This window comes from Argopecten irradians, chromosome 2 (genome assembly GCF_041381155.1).
Source record: "Argopecten irradians isolate NY chromosome 2, Ai_NY, whole genome shotgun sequence".
NCBI lineage: Eukaryota > Metazoa > Mollusca > Bivalvia > Pectinida > Pectinidae > Argopecten > Argopecten irradians.
In genome coordinates this window covers 55,466,739-55,486,985 of record NC_091135.1, presented here as the reverse complement: position 1 = coordinate 55,486,985, position 20,247 = coordinate 55,466,739, and the positions used below count along the sequence as shown (strand labels likewise).

General features: G+C 35.3%; 1 protein-coding gene and 1 long non-coding RNA gene across 2 annotated transcripts in view; both read right to left on the bottom strand.

Moving 5' to 3' along the window:
- Positions 1 to 1,144: 1,144 nt before the first annotated feature.
- LOC138316001 (uncharacterized) lies at positions 1,145 to 3,343 on the bottom strand. Its single transcript, XR_011207572.1, has 2 exons — positions 2,988 to 3,343; positions 1,145 to 2,913 (listed from the first exon to the last, which is right to left on the bottom strand). It is a non-coding gene; the product is annotated as an uncharacterized lncRNA (long non-coding RNA).
- A 1,317-nt stretch (positions 3,344 to 4,660) lies between these two features.
- Positions 4,661 to 20,247, bottom strand: part of LOC138316000 (guanine nucleotide-binding protein G(s) subunit alpha-like) — a 28,778-nt gene continuing 13,191 nt past the window's right edge. The window contains exons 6-11 of the mRNA XM_069257467.1: positions 17,589 to 17,643; positions 11,560 to 11,633; positions 10,787 to 10,966; positions 9,880 to 10,010; positions 8,635 to 8,702; positions 4,661 to 8,285 (exon numbers count right to left, since the gene is read on the bottom strand). Coding sequence (XP_069113568.1) covers positions 8,139 to 8,285; positions 8,635 to 8,702; positions 9,880 to 10,010; positions 10,787 to 10,966; positions 11,560 to 11,633; positions 17,589 to 17,643 — 655 coding nt within the window. The 3' untranslated portion in view covers positions 4,661 to 8,138. The remainder of the gene's footprint in view (positions 8,286 to 8,634; positions 8,703 to 9,879; positions 10,011 to 10,786; positions 10,967 to 11,559; positions 11,634 to 17,588; positions 17,644 to 20,247) is intronic.

Below are 20,247 nucleotides of genomic sequence, written 5' to 3'. Positions count from 1 at the left end.
AACAAAAAATAGGGTAGGTAGCTATATAGGTTGGGAGGATTTTTTTAGTGTCTTTCATTCTTAAATAATAGCCGGAACCGGAGTCCGAGATCGAAATCCCAACTTTTAATTTTGTTTTCGTAGAAAAGTGGGGTAAAAAATTAGGGTTGGTCGGGTAACCTTAACCAGACATGTTATTTTTTTGGCCCAAGAATGGTCATTTTCCAGGAAGGTAATATACTCCCTCTGCATACCATTCTTATACACAACATGCAACTGTATTTGTCAATGTTGATTTCAATGATACTCGTGAATCTTTCCCCTTTATCATGATTTCTAAAATAAGTCTCCTTTTGTTACTACTGGTCAGTCAATATTCCAATACTGAGAAACTGGGACCAAATTGGTCCACTATTTACTTGTTTACCCATGTTAACATCATGCTACATACAAAATATATCAAACCTATATGGTTTCTTGTATTGCTTTAATGAATGAATTTCTTTTTCAACATATTTTACCCCTATGAACCTAAGCTTGACTGAATTCATTTCAATAAATTTTCATAATCTTATTCAAAATAAATTGTTACTTTTCATTCCAGCATGTCACAGACATATCACTGCATATCTCTGGGATTTTTAGTTATCGAACAGAAACCTACTCTGACCATATCCTTGATCAATAGTAAAGCGATTCATTTCATCAAACTTTATTGCCAACAAAAAAGTGCTATGTTGACTAAAGAGGAGTTTGCTCACTGGACTGGGAAGAAGTTTCAGAAATCTATCATATTAACTGCCCTTTGTGACCCTGAGTTCAGATGAAAATGGTAGATCATTTACAAAATAAACAATTCAGGTATAAGGGACAAAGTCAGTCACCTCAGACATGGGCTAAGACACATTTTACTATAAAGTTGAAAATCAGACCTAACACTGAATGTGTCTCAATACGAGAGTTTCGAGATCCCAAAATGATGTGGGTAATGTACAATTTACCATCGATTAGTCCCACCTTCAGGTGATTATGACATCATAATCATTGAAAGGTGGGACTAATCAACGGTAAAATGCACTTTACCCACGTCTTTTTGTGATCTCGAAACTCCCGTATTAAGCTGTTTATTTATCAAGTGTTTCGTGTAAATAATGAAAAGCACACATTGTTAAGTTTCATATTTTTTATTTATAAATCTGCTGGCATGATAATGCAATCAAGCATATTCAAAGTTTCAAATTTCAACTAAGATGTACAGCCAGATGATGTGCGATTAACAAACAAATAAATACAGCCCTTCTGTGACCCTATCAGATACTATCCAGCACATCTGATAGTCCGCAGAGGCCAGCAACATGGTTACAGTCTCAATGAAATCAATGGTTTTGTTTTTACACTCACACTGTCTTAAGATACCTGCTACAATGGATTCAATATATTTGTGCATGATTTTTTTGTCTGAATAAAGATTGCAAATGTTTCTGTACAAGTAAAACTGGGGACAGCTAATATTTAAAAATGTTTCCACTTCATATAGCAACTGACACAGGCCCTGTGGGCCAACACAGTCATCACAACTGTACAAGTGAAGTGCGAACAGTTACAAATTCATCACCATTAAGTCTTCCAGCTGTTAATAGCAATATTCTACAGACACGACTGTAAAACCATCTCTTGTTACATCTTGGATTTCATAACAATTAAAATGATAACATAATGACAATAGGGATCATCAGAGGTTTACTGATGACAGATTTCAGCTCCTCAGACCTAGCTCAACACAATATACAAGATCTGAAATATGTTGCCATTTCAAAGAAGCTCAGAACTGAGTCTGCAGCAGTTTTTCTTTTCGCTACACTATATGAGCAAAAATCAAAACTTAGAAAGACTAAATCCACAAAATCTCATATGAAATGTACACAAGCTGAAGTAATGTTTTATCCCCTAAATCCAAAAATCTATGTGTTGACAAATTTTATAAGAATAATCTACTGCAATCTAATCCAATGGAGGCTGCCATTCTTTAGTGCTATCACTGTCAATTCCTGATGACATTGGTCTAACATCGCAATATCTACACAGCACAATCAATGGACACTCCGGATCATATTACACTAGAAACACAACAGTAGTGTGTAGAAGTCACCAGATAATTACAGACACATTATGTAATATAAAATAAGACCAAGTCTGTTTGAAATCAACCAATCCAATTTGGGAGTCCATATAAGGTATCCACACTACAGCCAAAGCTGAAAAGGCTTGCATTAAGTTGACACACTGTAGGTGAAAACATTAGAAGAATGTCTGGTATCTTTAATATAAATAAAATATATTAAGAACATACCTCTCAAAATCCAAGAGGTCCTTTGGACCAGGTGAGCTTAAACTTACAAATGATCCTAACAACATCTTATTGTAACATCGCACCTAGAGTTTCAGAATTAATTGTATACCATATTCAACCTGGAAAGGCACCGCTCTACACCAAAGCACACCCATCAGAAAAAAGAACAGGTACATACACTTAAGATTTTGTCATTTAGTCTTGCTTAGGTTTTCATTCTAAAGTTTTTACTCAATCAGATATCATATTGAATTTTCACTGTACCTTGTTATTCGAGTATGTCCCCTTTGTTAGAGTGATCTGCACTCTGTTTTGTCTAGTACTGTACCTTGTTATTCGAGTATGTCCCCTTTGTTAGAGTGATCTGCACTCTGTTTTGTCTAGTACTGTACCTTGTTATTCGAGTATGTCCCCTTTGTTAGAGTGATCTGCACTCTGTTTTGTCTAGTACTGTACCTTGTTATTCGAGTATGTCCCCTTTGTTAGAGTGATCTGCACTCTGTTTTGTCTAGTACTGTACCTTGTTATTCGAGTATGTCCCCTTTGTTAGAGTGATCTGCACTCTGTTTTGTCTAGTACTGTACCTTGTTATTCGAGTATGTCTGACCTTTTGTTAGAGTGATCTGCACTCTGCACTCTGTTTTGTCTAGTACTGTACCTTGTTATTCGAGTATGTCCCCTTTGTTAGTGATCTGCACTCTGTTTTGTCTAGTACTGTACCTTGTTATTCGAGTATGTCCCCTTTGTTAGAGTGATCTGCACTCTGTTTTGTCTAGTACTGTACCTTGTTATTCGAGTATGTCCCCTTTGTTAGAGTGATCTGCACTCTGTTTTGTCTAGTACTGTACCTTGTTATTCGAGTATGTCCCCTTTGTTAGAGTGATCTGCACTCTGTTTTGTCTAGTACTGTACCTTGTTATTCGAGTATGTCCCCTTTGTTAGAGTGATCTGCACTCTGTTTTGTCTAGTACTGTACCTTGTTATTCGAGTATGTCCCCTTTGTTAGTGATCTGCACTGATACTGTACTTGTTTTTAGTCTGCACTGTTTTGTTACTATGTCCCCTTTGTTAGAGTGATCTGCACTCTGTTTTGTCTAGTAGTACCTTGTTATTCGAGTATGTCCCCTTTGTTAGAGTGATCTGCACTCTGTTTTGTCTAGTACTGTACCTTGTTATTCGAGTATGTCCCCTTTGTTAGAGTTTTGTCTAGTACTGTACCTTGTATTCGAGTATGTCCCCTTTGTTAGAGTGATCTGCACTCTGTTTTGTCTAGTACTGTACCTTGTTATTCGAGTATGTCCCTTTGTTAGAGTGATCTGCACTCTGTTTTGTCTAGTACTGTACCTTGTTATTCGAGTAGTGTCCCCTTTGTTAGAGTGATCTGCACTCTGTTTTGTCTAGTACTGTACCTTGTTATTCGAGTATGTCCCCTTTGTTAGTGATCTGCACTCTGTTTTGTCTAGTACTGTACCTTGTTATTCGAGTATGTCCCCTTTGTTAGAGTGATCTGCACTCTGTTTTGTCTAGTACTGTACCTTAAATATTCGAGTATGTCCCCTTTGTTAGAGTGATCTGCACTCTGTTTTGTCTAGTACTGTACATTAAATATGTTCCTGGGTGGAAACTGATGGTCATTGAAGAAGTTTTGTTCACTTCCAAATAACCAATTACTTTAAAATAGTATAATGATGATACCAGTATATGGTAAAATGCCAGAAAAAAAGTAATAATAACGAAAACAAAATAATGAAATCAACAACATAAAATAGCTATAACGTGCTAAATTCTAAGTTCCAAGAGTGGATACTGGGAAGGGATGGCTACAGCTGAAGAAATGCACAGGATTATATATATATATGTAGAACCATTTCAGAAAGGTTTCAATTGTGATGTTACTTTTAGCAGAAATATTTGATTTCAAACAAGCCTATAAACCTATTTGAACATGGTCAGCATCCAAACAAGGGTAACTCCTAGCCAACTAAACTATACTAGTACAAGTTGATCAACACAAAACTGTGGTATGATTATGTCTCATATTCAATTGCCAGGTAAAAAGTTCCTATCATGATGAAGCAGCATGCAGTCTGAACCATTGATGGACGATATCAGGAAAGTTTCAGGTAGAAATCCCACGTTAAAATTGGAATAGTTAAAAAGATGTCAAAGTTAATATATACAGAGCGCACAATGACTGACAGAACATGACTAAATGTTGGTTGACCTAAAAAATACCATCTCCACTTATCGTTCCCTCATTATCTAGTAGAATTACACGGGATTCTTTTATGGTCCCTAGTTATCCACACAAAAAAAAACATACATATAAAATGATTTGTCTTCATAACATCAAATTTATTGTTCTTACACTGAACTACAAACATTATCATGAAATAGAGAGAAATTCAAATTCATGTGGAGTTGTGATTTTGTGTTGTTTTCCCTAAAGTCATTGGGTGCTAGAAGTTCAACAAACTACAATGAATCACATTTTTATTGAGATATGTTTTCAAGTGAATGCATCATGTGAAATCCAAGCTTTTTCACCACTCTCTGCAGCATATGTAAAAGGATACATTGCATTGTATACTTTTCATCATTCAAAATTTGTACATTATTATCTTTGGAAATCATACTGTCAAAAATAAATAATTGCATTTCAAACCAAGTGATTCACAATAGACTTTCTGACCTTAACCGTTTCCTTATGATAGAGTAGTACGAGTGTTATACCTGAAAATCTTATAAATCTATGAGACCATGTACCTTGATGTTACCAGTAAAAACCACTACGTCCACAGATCTTACCATAAAACATTGGACAATGCTCAAGTGTCCTTCAGCAAGACACCATAGCATAACTGTTTATTTGCTTGACATCCTAAAAACAGAAGCCAAAATTTCCTACAAGCTTTTGATCACGCACAAACAACCCCAGTCCTATCTAACAACCATTTCTAGTGGTAGGTGTGGACTCACCATGGAAACTGTTTCCTGATCCCATTGACTGTACATTTAATCGAACTTAACAAACAAAAAAGTTGCTGATCCTATAACAGCATATTACATGTTTAGGATGAGAAACCTCTACACCAGTATTGAGATTCCACTAGGATTTGGAGTAAATATATTAATGGTTTACATGCATACATGGATAACACAATAACAAGCCACAATGACAGTCAACGGTGGAAACCAGTCTCGCAGTCTGATACATGGTCTGGGGTGGAAACTAGTCCCGCAGTCTGATGCATGGTCTGGAGTGGAAATTAGTCTCACAGTCTGATGCATGGTCTGGGGTAGAAACCAGTCTTGCAGTCTGATACATGGTCTGGTGTGGAAACCACTCTCGCAATCTGATACATGGTCTGGTGTGGAAACCAGTCTCCCAGTCTGAAAAATGGTCTGGTGTGGAAACCAGTCTCCCAGTCTCATACATAGTCTAGATCTGGGGTGGAAATCAGTCTCGCGTCTGATGCATGGTCTGGAGTGGAAACTAGTCTCGTAGTCTGATACATGGTCTGGGGTGGAAACCAGTCTTGCAGTCCGATACATGGTCTGGGGTGGAAACCACTCTCGCAATCTGATACATGGTCTGGTGTGAAAACCAGTCTCCCAGTCTCATACATAGTCTGGGGTGGAAATTAGTCTCACGTCTGATGCATGGTCTGGAGTGGAAACTAGTCTCGTAGTCTGATACATGGTCTGGGGTGGAAACCAGTCTCACAGTCTGATACATGGTCTGGGGTGGAAACCAGTCTTGCAGTCCGATACATGGTCTGGGGTGGAAACCACTCTCGCAATCTGATACATGGTCTGGTGTGGAAACCAGTCTCCCAGTCTGAAAAATGGTCTGGTGTGGAAACCAGTCTCCCAGTCTCATACATAGTCTGGGGTGGAAATTAGTCTCACGTCTGATGCATGGTCTGGAGTGGAAACTAGTCTCGTAGTCTGATACATGGTCTGGGGTGGAAACCAGTCTCACAGTCTGATACATGGTCTGGGGTGGAAACCAGTCTCGCAGTCTGATGCATGGTCTGGGGTGGAAATTAGTCTCACAGTCTGATGCATGGTCTGGGGTGGAAATTTGTCTCACAGTCTGATGCATGGTCTGGGGTGGAAACCAGTTTCACAGTCTGATGCATGGTCTGGGTCTCCCAAATTCTTCAGTATGTTCTAGGTATGGTCATGAGTGGAAACCCATCTTTGAGTGTCTGATAAACAATGAAGGGCAGAAACTAGTCTTCTCTGATGACTCAATTCACAGTGAGGGACTGAAATCATCTGATTTTCGTGGAGAATCATCACAGTGCATGCAAGTTGAAACATTTAGTAAAACTAGAACATTGACACAAAGAATGTCACTTTTATGGAAAAAACTGAACATGTTCAATTACCAATATTGATGTTAAGATATGATTGCATCTCCACTGCTGTGCTTTACAAAATGATGTGCCAACAACACAACATTATCAAAATATCAGCACAAAAAAATTCTCACTTATAACTATTTTAAAATCGCCTTAAAATCGAGTGATGTAAAACGTGGTTCCTGTTGCACCCGACTGCCCAGAGCTGGAAGATCTGTTTTACACTCTGCATATCACAGACAATATCTACTGACCACCACTGTAAATATATCCCCTGGATACCAGATGGATTAATATTCCAGACCCTTTGCATCAGGCCACCAGGACTTTCTACTTCCCTTAAAATATACCTTTGTTATCAACAAGAGGCCAATATGGCCTTAACAGTCACCCAAGTTCTCTGTCGTACAGGTTTAAAGCTGTATGATCTAAATAGACATTACAATGTATCTTGTTAATATGGCTTTGCAAATAGGACATCAACAACATTTGACTATGCTGATTGGAGAATTTGAATAAAAATTGGAAAATGCATTTGTGTCTGGTGTTGACAACTTGAAACTGTATAGTTTGCCTCTTAATCAGGGATACGAAATTCCCCATTTGATTTTGTCATGACGACAGACAAGAGGCAACTAAAACAGATTGTTTGAGACATGCATTAGAGTACTGCGGATAATGAAATCCACATCAGACATATAGGGCACTAAACTGAGAAAGCTTCGAGTAAGAAGTGTGTGGCATACTAGTACACAAGTTGGAGGACATCCTAATTCACATGATTTGGTTACCAAATGCATTTGCAACACTATCCCAAATCCTGTCAAATGCTGTGATACAAACTGGGATAAAAATTATAATGGTACACCATAGAAAATCCAAATCAACATCGTAATCCTTGGGACGTTACAGTTTTGCATTTGAAATCTAAAATACAGAGCATTCTCTGCTTAATAGTGAAATGCACACATTTTACTCTGTATTCAAAATGTTTTTTTCCACTTTCATTCACAAAGAGCATATATAGTCCATCCTTAATCTTGCTTGCATCTTACTTTACATGCATGCCACATTTATACGCCATTCACTCTCCAGAGCACTCTCACATATCTGTGTTTATAGAGACACTGTCCCATGCCTTTGTTGTCTAGAAGGGATCCTCCCAATATTAGTCTAGTGATCTCCGTCAGGACGATGCTTGGCCAATCTCCTGCACCAAACACCCCAAAGCACTTGCTTTGCCAGGCTTGCACGCAGGCAGTCACACACATACATACAACTGCCAGTTCACTGGCTGCCATATCACCATGATGCGTGCCCAGTTGAATATGCGTGTAATGCGCTCCACCTTGTTCACACAGTATGTTTTAAGCCAACTAATGCATCACGCTTTTGTCACATGACCCCGACCCCCTGGGTTGCGGGGAAGTGTCCAAACATCACAGTAATTCGTATTGACGCAGATGCATCCTTTGGATGATGTCCCGACAATCGTTGAAGACCCGTCGAATGTTTTCTGTATCTACAGCACAAGTAAAATGAGGGTAACAATAGTGGCGACGGTCTCCACTCGCTGTGCTGATTTTCTGAGGACAATAAAGAAACAGTATTAGACGTGAAGTGTTATGAAGACAATCTTTCATTTCTTATTGTTTCAATACCCATCATTATTCTATACCAGAAGTGCAGAACCTAGTTTAATCCTTATTCTCTTGGAAAGTATAAAAGGACATTTCCATCAAAATCTGTAATGTTTTGAAAATTGATAAAACTTTTGAATATCCACAAAGGAGTATTACTCTTAAATTTATTTTTGATAAACTCAACATCAATTAGAACTTTTCTCAAATTAGCAAAGCTTGTCAGAAAGCCAGATTAATTTGTTTTTCCTTTATTTATTAGATTAAATATTATGTCTTTCAATTGAAATCTTACCAAAAATTCATCTCTGATGAAGTACTTGGCCCTGAACACCTCTGGATCATCATCTGGCCCTACAACAACTGTAAACAAACATAGAATTAGTGGAAGGTGTAAACAGTAACATCAATTAGCTTATGCACTGTAAACCAACTTTCTCTCCTATGCAGTTTCATTTCAGGATCCAAGTAAATTTGGGAAAGTTCTCTTCCAAAATATATATTTACATCACTTAAAGATGCTCTACAGCTGACAAATGGTATTTTTCACTATCAAAAACAGCAGCAGACGATTTAGTATTTTTATTCAGTTACAAAAGTAACTTAATTTACATCATTACCACAATTGAAAAGTTTGATCTTCTAATTTTACTTCAAGTTAAAAATATAAAAAATATTTAATTGCATCCCGAAAAAAATCTGTTGCACTCTATCCTATATGGAATGGAGTAATGATTGTGCATGCACCAAAGGCAAAATAAATTATCTTATATAATTTTTTGTGTTAATTATACATATATATACACGATAAAATACCAATTATTGTTCAAATGATGAATATCATTTATACTCTGTCGACGGTGGAGCATCTTTAAATTGCTGCAAGTTTCTATGAAATTTTGAAAATTGATATCCTTGCAAACTTGTTTTGAAAAAGAAAATCGTGAAATTTAGTACCCGCGAAAGAAAGAAGGTTGACTGTATATCAGTCATATTGACCTTACCCTGGCACCTACTCCTGTAAAAGGCGAATTCTTATTAAACTAATTTGATTAAAATCATTATTGAACTTGTGTAAGATACTCAAATTATCATAATCTTGGTACCAACAACAATCATTCACTAATTATGTGTAAATCAATCCTTTACATGATTTTGAGCATATTTTATACTTTCTCTCTTAAAACTTAAAATTAGCTTTAAGGTTAACAGTGTTATTTGTACTCGACTAAAGGTTGAAGTTAACTCATTGAAGCTAACTCATCAAAAGAAAGACTTCTGTAACCTCAAAAAGAGACAGCTAACTACATTCATATAAAGAACTTCTAAATTTCATATATTTTTTTCTCTCAACATTTTCTCCTTTCATCCCTTGCTCTTTATCATTTGGAAACAAGAAAAGCATGCAGATGACTGACTTAAGATAAGTCTCGAAGTCAACTTACTGTATTCATGATGAGAATGAAATGATTAACCAGGAGGAATCTAGATATGAAAGTGAGATAAATATCCATTCAGTATAAAAATAAGCGATACGTACTATCTGAAGGTATTTGGTAGCGTCTATAGTCGGGAAAATATTCTTCTATCTTTGATTTCCCTGCTTTCACCTTCTCTGCTAGTAAGTCTTGCTTGTTTAAAAATAGAATTACGGAGATAGTTCGTAGCCATCTGTGGAGAAACAAATCAGAAATAGAATTAGATTATAGTTACAGGACATTAGTAAGAAATATAAACAAAATTATTGGAAAACAAAGCTGGAAAGCAAATCTACCATCACAGCTCAACTTTATTTCACCATTTCATGATCTGTAGTTACATCATTCTTGACACTCCAGGGGTTACACTCCAGGGGTTGCTATCACTGTCGTGATATCTACCTCTGGATTATATCATATAGTAAAACTGAACAGTAGAGACAACAGATATGACAGGTCAGTCATAAAAATCAAAGAATATGAACTGTATTGTTTTCAAGTGGGTATTGATCTTTGTAACCCTCAAATAAAGTATCTTAACCCTCAAATAAAGTATCTACAGGAATGTGATAGGTAAGCTTTTTCCCTCCTGAAATGTCTTCAGTGTTACTATGACGTGTCCAGGGGTAGATATAATGACAGTGATAGTAACCCCCAGAGTATTGAGGATTTAGTTACATGACTATTTGTATTAAACCAGTTGTGATTGCCATTTATTTGTGAGAAAAGTTCATTTATTTCTGAAAAAAGCACCAATTCTAACACAAATCCATAAAATACCCATCAGTACCTTTCAATACGGGCAAATAAATCAGTATGTAACTAAATGGGGTAACATAAAGATAAAATAATAAAGAAATAACTTTTATTCATTTCAGGTAACAATGAGAACAAGAAGTAAAACATCTTTGTTCAATGACTTACATTTCCTCAAAGAGAAACAACAAACAATGACACTATTCAACTCACCTGTTGTTCCAAATACTTAGGAAAAGTGCAAGGGACTCTTTGAGTCGATTTTGGCTGGGATCTTCCCGAAGTACAAGATTATAGCTACTACACGCTGTCACAAAGATGATGGCCGTCACGTCATTAAAACACTGGATCCATTTCCGCCTCTCATCTCTCTGGCCACCCACATCAAACATACTGCAGGAAGACAGGGATACATTTGTATTGGGACAGGATCCATAGAAGATATATATTAAAACTACAAATATATGTAAGATGCCTTAACATGATATGAAATATTCAATTGCAACATGGTGTGATGAGGTGGTATGGGGTTGATATGGCCTCCCTCAAATATCATGGCAGCAAAGTGACAAATGTAAGATGAGTAGCCAACAACTTTTAAATTTACCAAACAAAAGGTTGATGCTAATGAACTTGTGCTTTATTCATAAGTCACATTACATTTTTAACCTTTTTGTGGGTTTTAAGGAAATGCTTATTAATTTATTTTTCAAATGGTATTTTGATATACCAAAGTAACATATTCTTTCAAGTTAATAATGATACCAGTTAATTTTAATGACCAGAAGGTTGTTCTAAGCACTACCAACAATATAACCTTTTGATTTTGTTGCTTCAAGGTGTTTGGAGACTATACAAAACTTTTCGGAAGAAGATGCAAAAATTAAGATTTTTTTATTCATTTTTCTCTCTCCAAAATACAACTAAAAAATGTTTTTGCGCACTATACATGCAAAAACACGACAAACGAATAAAAGAATACTTACTGAAAATTCACTTTATCAACTATAAATTTGGTTTCAAAGATTCCTGATGTTAAAACTCGACATCGTAATATATCCTGGAAAGAAAAGAAAAAAATATGTAATGAATTATGATGAACAACAGAAAATCAAGCATGGATTCTTGTGCCAATCTCATCAGTGAAATCAAACAGCCCACTGGTTCGACTGATAACTATCATCTATAAATACTTCCAATTCTAAAATGGTAAAGTAAAGTATAATTTTAATGTTTGATCTTATTAAGTATTCTGGTGACATAAAGACAAAATGAACTACAATTTCATAGGATTCATGAGCTAATTCCATAATTCATTAAGCTATTTAATTAAAACAAATAGGATTAAAATGAGCAAAAAATCAAAGTGCCAAGGCCACTCATAGATGCTGTGAATGAAGGACTCAAACAAAGGAATAAAGAAATTGGTTTTGCATTTAAATATTGAATTAAGTAAACTCTACATAAGTGTGCAGTGTTGAATTTCGGAGTTTAATAAAAAAAATATTAACGATATATCATATTTATTTTATGATATTTTAAGTTTTTCAAGAACAATAAGTTGAATAACTTATTATCCTGAAATAACTGTAATAAATTTTATTTCTAAATTATTTTGAAATAACGATTTCAACACCAATGAAACTGTTCAGAATCTGAGTATCATTTTTTTATAATTCTTTATTAATACGCCGATTCCGGGATACAACATTCAGTCAGTTTAGTCATGTGACTTTCATCACCACGTGACTTAATTTAGGGCACATTTGAAACAAAATGGCGGCATATGTAATGATTGTACACGGGTGGAAAATTACATATCATGACAGAACATTTAACATTAATTATCAGAACAAATTGTATTAAATTTAATCCAAATATGCACCAAAGTTAAATTTGAACACTTAAAGTGTACACGGAATGGTTTGGTATATAAGGCTTGATAAAAGCGTCATTGGATAAAATTTAGAATGCCGAAAGTACGAGTTTCAAAGCGATTACGGTATTAGAGATAATGCGCCGTTTCTCTAGAACACACCTGAAGCCCCAAGCCACTGACCCCGATTCAGGACCCCTGACCTGTGACGTCACGAGGACAACAGAATCGACTCTACTCGCATAAGTTAGAGTGGCGATATTCGGTGTCTGCCATCTAATGTGAACCATTCGTTTGTAAAAATCGATTTTGAAGACACAAGTACCTGTGTACATGTCCGATACCTATTTAATATTATCCTCAATCACAGATATGAGTTTGGAATATGCATGGAAATAGGGATTTATACCATACATATATTGATGTACCTGTCGTAGATAAATGAACATCTCTGCGCGATTACTGCATAATTATACACAATAAAATGTACATAATAATCCATGTACGTTGTATATCCGCGGGGTTTGGGACCACATATACATGAATATTATATCAAGGACGTATATGTTCTTGATTATGTTACCCAAAACCCAACTCGGGTCGTCTAATGTCAACTGGTCAAACAAATCCTTGAACACACTTTACAAAATTCCGACTTTTTCATAAAACCTGCCCATACGACTTAAGGTATGATTCTAAACAGATTTTTTTTGCATATGTGCAAATGCATCTAGCTACTAATTGTGTTTTGTCTGAAATCGATCGTGTGACTTAATACACATTCAATACCATTGTTTAATTACCAGTAAATATGTTGGTGGATTTAATTCTATATACTAAGTTTTGAAAACCGTAACACATATTCAGAATTTAGATGGAGTGATAGTTTCCGATCTAATTGTTTTTTGACGAAATACATTCAGCTTTCATATACACGTAATACGGTAAATCTGACGACTTGTTGATATTTCGCTCAAATTCATTCATTAGTGTCTTTACTAGAACAATAAGTCAAGCACGGGTCAGACGAACTGAAGATGTGATAGTGAAGAGTTTTACGTAGATGATGTCTATGTCTTTTCCAAATATCAGATATCAAGTTTCGAAATCAGAATACTTTCAATGTCGTGCCGCGTTAATCTCTATACCTGTATACTGCAGTAACTAAAGCGCGTGATCAACCCTGGCTAATGAGGGGATTACGTAAGAAAGGTGTTAGTGACCTGCCACGCTTAGTTGATTAGCACACGTCACGTGTCAAAATATCAGTTCACAGGTAAGTTAGCGATAAGCCATCATGTTATTGTTGTATAATGTCATATTTGTAAACACTTATAAATTTTTGGTTTAAAAATAAAAGTAAAATATACGTAACATATAACAAGTGTGTCAAGCACTACATGTATATACTTCAGAAACACCCATGCATACATTTGTACATAATAAATGTTTCTGGTTACATGTATATGTATTTTTATAACAAAAACTGCAAAATTATTTACAAATGACATATAGAGAAAGATTAATGCAAATATAATGCACAATGTCAGAATTTTGATACATCTGATAGTTAATAGATTTCAGATGTCCATTTCTTTGTGAATTTTGGTCAATATCGATCATTATTATGATACCAAAAATAATAATCTATATGATCAATAAATGTACTGTTGAAGATTGTTTAAATAACACATGTCGACATAGATTAAAAGAGAAGAGAAACACGTTATAGCTATAAATGGATTTTATATTATAAATTCAAACTCTCAAGTTTTGTTTTATTGTTTACCCCCAATTTATGTCTATGATGGCTACGTGTATTGAACTATAAAATACATTCAACACATTTTCTTTTTTGTTATGTTGATTCTTGAAATTCATAGCAGTGAATTTTTATTTATACAGAAACATATTCAAATGGATAATTATATGACCATCATTTTCCGAATTAGTCTCTTTTAAGATTACATAGTGAAAATTGAATATTCATGAAGTTTGATAATTTAGTGATTTGTTGAAACAGAGATTAGATCTCTAGTAAAAATGTACCGAGGCGTGCACGTATAAAAGTTTACACAAGGTACACAAAGTGATGCTTTTAGACTGATTATAAATATGTATTTTAGCCTTATTTCAGTTGCAATATTTCCTAATATAATATGATCAAATCGTCATCATAACTGTATATATATTTGTCAAATTATCGTAACCCCATTTCAGGAATATATATATGTCCACCTTTGTGCTATAACCCCACTACCAAACATATACAGCTCACACTGCCGTTGTCCTCGTGACGTCACATCCTGTTATTTCCCAAATCAGGGTGAGCGGCCGATACACTGATTAGCAGTCGTTATACAGGTAAAAATCGAGCACTTCAGAGGGCGGTATCTCGGTACTGAAGCGGCCGATTTTGATGCAGTTTTCAACATTCTTGTCAGGAGATCAGACAGAATAACATATCAAAATATAATTTTCCGTTCCGTGTACACTTTAATAAGGAAATGACAATTACGGCATCAAATGGAGCTGTCGCCTAGCAGTTGAAAATCAACAGTAGCTGACGTCTAACTCACATTTATTGTATAACTTACCAGGGTGCATTTGCCAAAACTCAATAACAAATAAGAAACACAAAACATAACAGTTTATCTTAGTTCCGTTATCAAGCAAGTATTACTGACTATGACCTTTACCCGGACATTGATATTCTCTGCCTAAAAGTGTCACCGCCATGACGGAAAAAAGTGCCCTAAATTTTTCGCGGTCACATGACCAAATCAACGTTTTCTACCTCCTACCCAGAAGAGTTCCTTGTATCCCGGAATCGGCGTATTGCTAAATTATCATTATCAATGTCTCTTCAAAGACAAAAAAATAATAAGTAAACATTTTCGTATCTTAATATCCACTTAACACTGAAGAATATTTTCGGAAAAATATAACATTAGAAATATTACCATTTCTGGATATGTTTTGGTTTCCTTTTTAGAAAACTAACATGGGTTGCTTTGACGACTTTTGACTAATAAATCATGGCCAGATATTTTTGCCAAAAAGGTACATTATTTCATAATTTTAAATTCACAAGAACGCTAGCCGTTAACATCAAGATAACCTCATGTAATGTATCAGACTTTAGCAAGTCTTCGTAAGCCTAACAGTAACTGGTTGACGAGATATTATCGTGCAGAACATTTATCGTGAGTTTTGCTTTGCCGATTTTGAGTTATGATAAAACATGGCCATATACATTTGTCAAGTAAAGGGTACATTATTTGGTTACTTATAACAGTCAAATTTCTCAAAACTATAAACTTTTACTGCGCAATAATATCTCAGATATAGTTCGTCAATACAACCAACACAAAAAACTTTATAAGCGTTATAAGAACTTTCTTTTGCAGTTACCTTCATAACATTTGATTACAATAATCGATAATTAGCATGAATTACGTAAAAAATTTAAATAACCATACACAATCCAAAATCCACAGAAAGTCTGTCGCGGAGGAAGACAGCGAAGAAGGCGTTGTTTGTGATTTTCGGGAGACCGGTGTTCTCGGAGTAATACAAACATCATAGAGTCCCAACTGAACAGTTTAAACACTCCATCCATGGTGTATACGTATGTACAAATTCTATGTCTGTGGTTTTTAATATTGGGGTTTTATTTTTTCATACCATCAAGTATTATGTGAAATGAATAAAACAACTTTTAATTTTCATCGTGGAGTGGTTTCATTGTTTTGATGTGCACAGGCTCTCCGAGCGTACCTAGGAATGCTGTTTCACAGCATCAAAAACCAGGACTTGAAAATCTATGCATACAGAAACAAAGAACTTGCTTTCTTTTTAAAACTTCTTTTGACAGGTAATTAATAGCTGCTTTTATTTGTGTTCATTTTTTTCTCTCTCTATATATTTGCGGTAAACTTTGATTTTCACAAAGTCAAATATCCACGAATTAAATAGAAAGAATATTACTGTTTGAAATTGAAACTTGCACAATATTTCAAGATGCAAGAAGTATCACAGCAAGGAAATCACAACACTTAAAACTACTGTTGAGTACTATACAGTATAAAAGGACTGTCTGAAATGAATTCTTGATGATTCTTTGTATATGGTCATCTTCCCATTTACCATAATTTTTCTAATGAGGGCGCCGGGTGCGTGTAAATGGCCAATTGGGCGCCGTTATTTGAGACCATTTTTAGATGGTTTTTTTTTCTGAAACAGACTATAGTCATCTTTCTTTTAGTTACATATTTTTCTGAAACTTACTATAACCAACTTACGTTTTGAAGTCAAGGAAGTATTGAAATTACATAATTATGAAGAAATATATGCACCAGAAGTATTAAAGATTGGTTAAATATGTCTGTTTCACGGAATTTTGGCATTTCATGCTAGCCTGTTTGTTTACCATGCGTACACAAAATGGCGGACGGTGATTTCGATCGCTACTTTCGTTTTGTGGCAGATGGAAATTACCGACATGAGCACACAATAAAATGCTTAGAAATGGAAACATTCCTGTTATTTAGGAACCTTACCTCATAGATATACAGTAAGTATTCATAAAACCTGTATAGACATCGCTAAAATGTTATTGCCAGCTAGTCTTCATCCATACAAGTGTGTGGGGCATTCAAGTGACACGTTTTATTTTGAACATGGCGTTCTCGCTGTTTCTATGTGTAAACACTTGGCAAAGATGTCCTAAGTTGTCCAATGCAATAAATTTAGTGCTTATACAAACTGATCGGATATCTGTTAAGCATCAGATTGATGTGAATCAGTATTTTTTAGCGTTTGCAAAGACAAATCGTCACAATCTGGCACAAAAATTGTATGAAATTAGTTGATTTTTTCAGCAAAAAACGTGGGGGCGCCCTTATTAGAGGAGGCGCTCTTAATAGGGAAAATACGGTATGTTATGAGACAGTGATTGGCTAAACATTATAGTGATTGACAATTCACATGGCACTTAATTTACATATCCTGAGGATAATCTACTGTTATTTTCTATATTGGAAACAGTGAATTCTGTGATAGGCAGTAGTCCTTTGTAAGTGAAACAGGATAGGTAAACACAGATATGTATTAAGTTATTGTGCTAAATAATCTTACCTGTTCAGTTGGCGTGTAATCGGATTGCTTTACTATATGTACACGGTCTAAAAAACTGAAGAAAAAAAATGGTCCATTAAGCAGCAGATTTATTACAATATAAGTCATATATTTAAGTCTTCATCTATTTCTTCAAAACACCAGTACACCACCTCACTATAGCACAAGACACCACCTCAACATAAGAAAAGACACCATCTCACTATAAGAAAAGACACACCCTCAACACAAGACAAGACACCACCTCACTTTAGGACAAGAAACCATCTCACTATAAGACAAGAAACCACCTCACTTTAAGACAAGACACCACCTTACTATAAGATAAGACACCACCTCATTATAAGAAAAGACACCACTTCACCATAGCACAAGACACCACCTCAACATAAGAAAAAGACACCATCTCACTATAAGAAAAGACACCACCTCAACACAAGACAAGACACCACCTCACTGTAAGACAAGACACCACCTCACCGTAAGACGACACCACCTCACCATAAGGCAAGACACCACCTCACCATGAGATAACCTAGCAAAAAGCCTCACCATAAGACAAGACACTAGTACATCGCCTCACCATGAGATAAGACACCAGTACATAGCCTCACCATAAGACAAGACACTAGTACATCGCCTCACCATAAGACAAGACACTAGTATATCGCCTCACCATGCGATAAGACACTAGTATATCCTTAGACCATATGACAAGAGTATATTACATGAGGATGGATTAATTAGATTATCTACTGTATAAGGGAGACAACTGCCTATTGTATTCTGAGGAGGAAGCAGTGATCATGTGTGTATATACTGCTCAGCTCTTAGCCTTGTAACCCAATATAGCAGGATGACTCATTTGAGCGCTATTTTTAGAAAGCTATTGGATAATTTATGGTTGGAGTAATGACCCAGAATATATAAATATATACAGAGTGTACTACACCTTGGTGTATATACACACACACAGTGGTATACAGACAGCCCACACTGCTACATGGCTGTCACTACTTAACTTTATACATTTACTGGACCCAAATCCCATTTAGAAAGACTTAGAATGCTCAGATAATGAAAACGCTGTGTAACATGTGTATGGATTTTATTTGGGTGAAGTCAATTACATATATCTATTGCCACCATTTCTACCAGCCCAACATGTACATACACACCTAACTTGTACAGTCATCGCCTTTCAACTGTCCTCCACGCTATAAAGTGTTCAATTTTTCACACTTTATATTCTATAAGTGTCAGCAACAAATACTGGGATTGTTTCAACATCAAGTAAAAATTGTTCTATCACTTCCCCTGGCTTTATGTTAGAATTCCACATGAATTTTCTACACAAGGTCTGGATAATCATAAAACTCCATGGAAGTGTTCCTACATATTATTTAACATTAACAATTCTACAGCTGTCCAAAAACTACTTCATCAATTGATACCTTAAGAAAGTGAAGTAATTATTACAATATACAATAAAACATTTTTACCCAAACAATTACTGCATTGATATGCTAAACTAAGGTAAATTTCTATGTAAAGGAATATGTGGTTAGAATCATAATAATACCAACTAATGACATTTTAATCTATCAAGAGTTTGTTTATTGTTTAGTTTTTATGTTTCTTTGTTTTTTTGTTTTGTTCTTTTTGTTATGCAGAGTTAAGTATACCATTTCCTCCTAAATTTAGATTCCATTCAAATTCTTGCAAGCAAATGATATCACAAGCATTATCATGTTAACTACTGATATCACTCGTTTTGTAATTTAAGCAGCAAATACCTAAATCCCACATGTTGATATTGGCCTGGGTGATATCCCTCTGGGCTGATAAGGGGTGTGATATCAAAATGGTCATGTAATAATCTCAGCATATCAGGTGACAAGAGCAGGTAACTGTGTATCATGAAGACAAAATACAGGTTTGGATATAACAGCAAGTTGATGTTGATAGCCGCCATATTGGATAACCCATGCCTCAAATGTGATTGGTTTATCATATTGTGTTTCATTTAGTGAGTCTGTTCCAAGTTGGGACAAGCAGAAAATTTTGCTAAATGGAATATGCTGTTAAGTCTCTGTATTTGTCAGACATGTCATTTATCAGTACAATGCATTTTTAAAAAGGTTTTAAGATATTTCTTTCCTATAGCATTTTTACTTCAGAAAATTAAAAGAAACCAAAACAATGATAGAATTTGTAAAATTTCAATTGAATTTTGTTAATCTCAAAGTCTGTTGGAAATCGGCAAAGTTATGGAGTATTTGTACATAATGGAATATAATACAGTAAAGAAATTTGGTCTGGACCAATAAAATACTTTTACCAAGTAGTCAGATGGCACAGAGCAGAAAATATCTATAACTACATACCAACTGCTGGTAGCTGTGCTAGACAGAACTAGTGTCAGAAGGAATCTGTAGAATGGAATCTCATCGGGATTTGTGTTCTTCAGTGAGCATTTGCATTTGTAAAAAGGTGTATTTGGAACCTTTGTTTGTGAGTTTACATGGATGATTAATCATGTTATGTGGAAATTTTGCATCAATGATTTAGAATGCTCAGTGTGTGTTTTGCATGAATGATTAAGCAAGTTCAGTGTGAGTTTTGTAAGTTTTGTAGGAACGATTTAGCATGTTTAGTG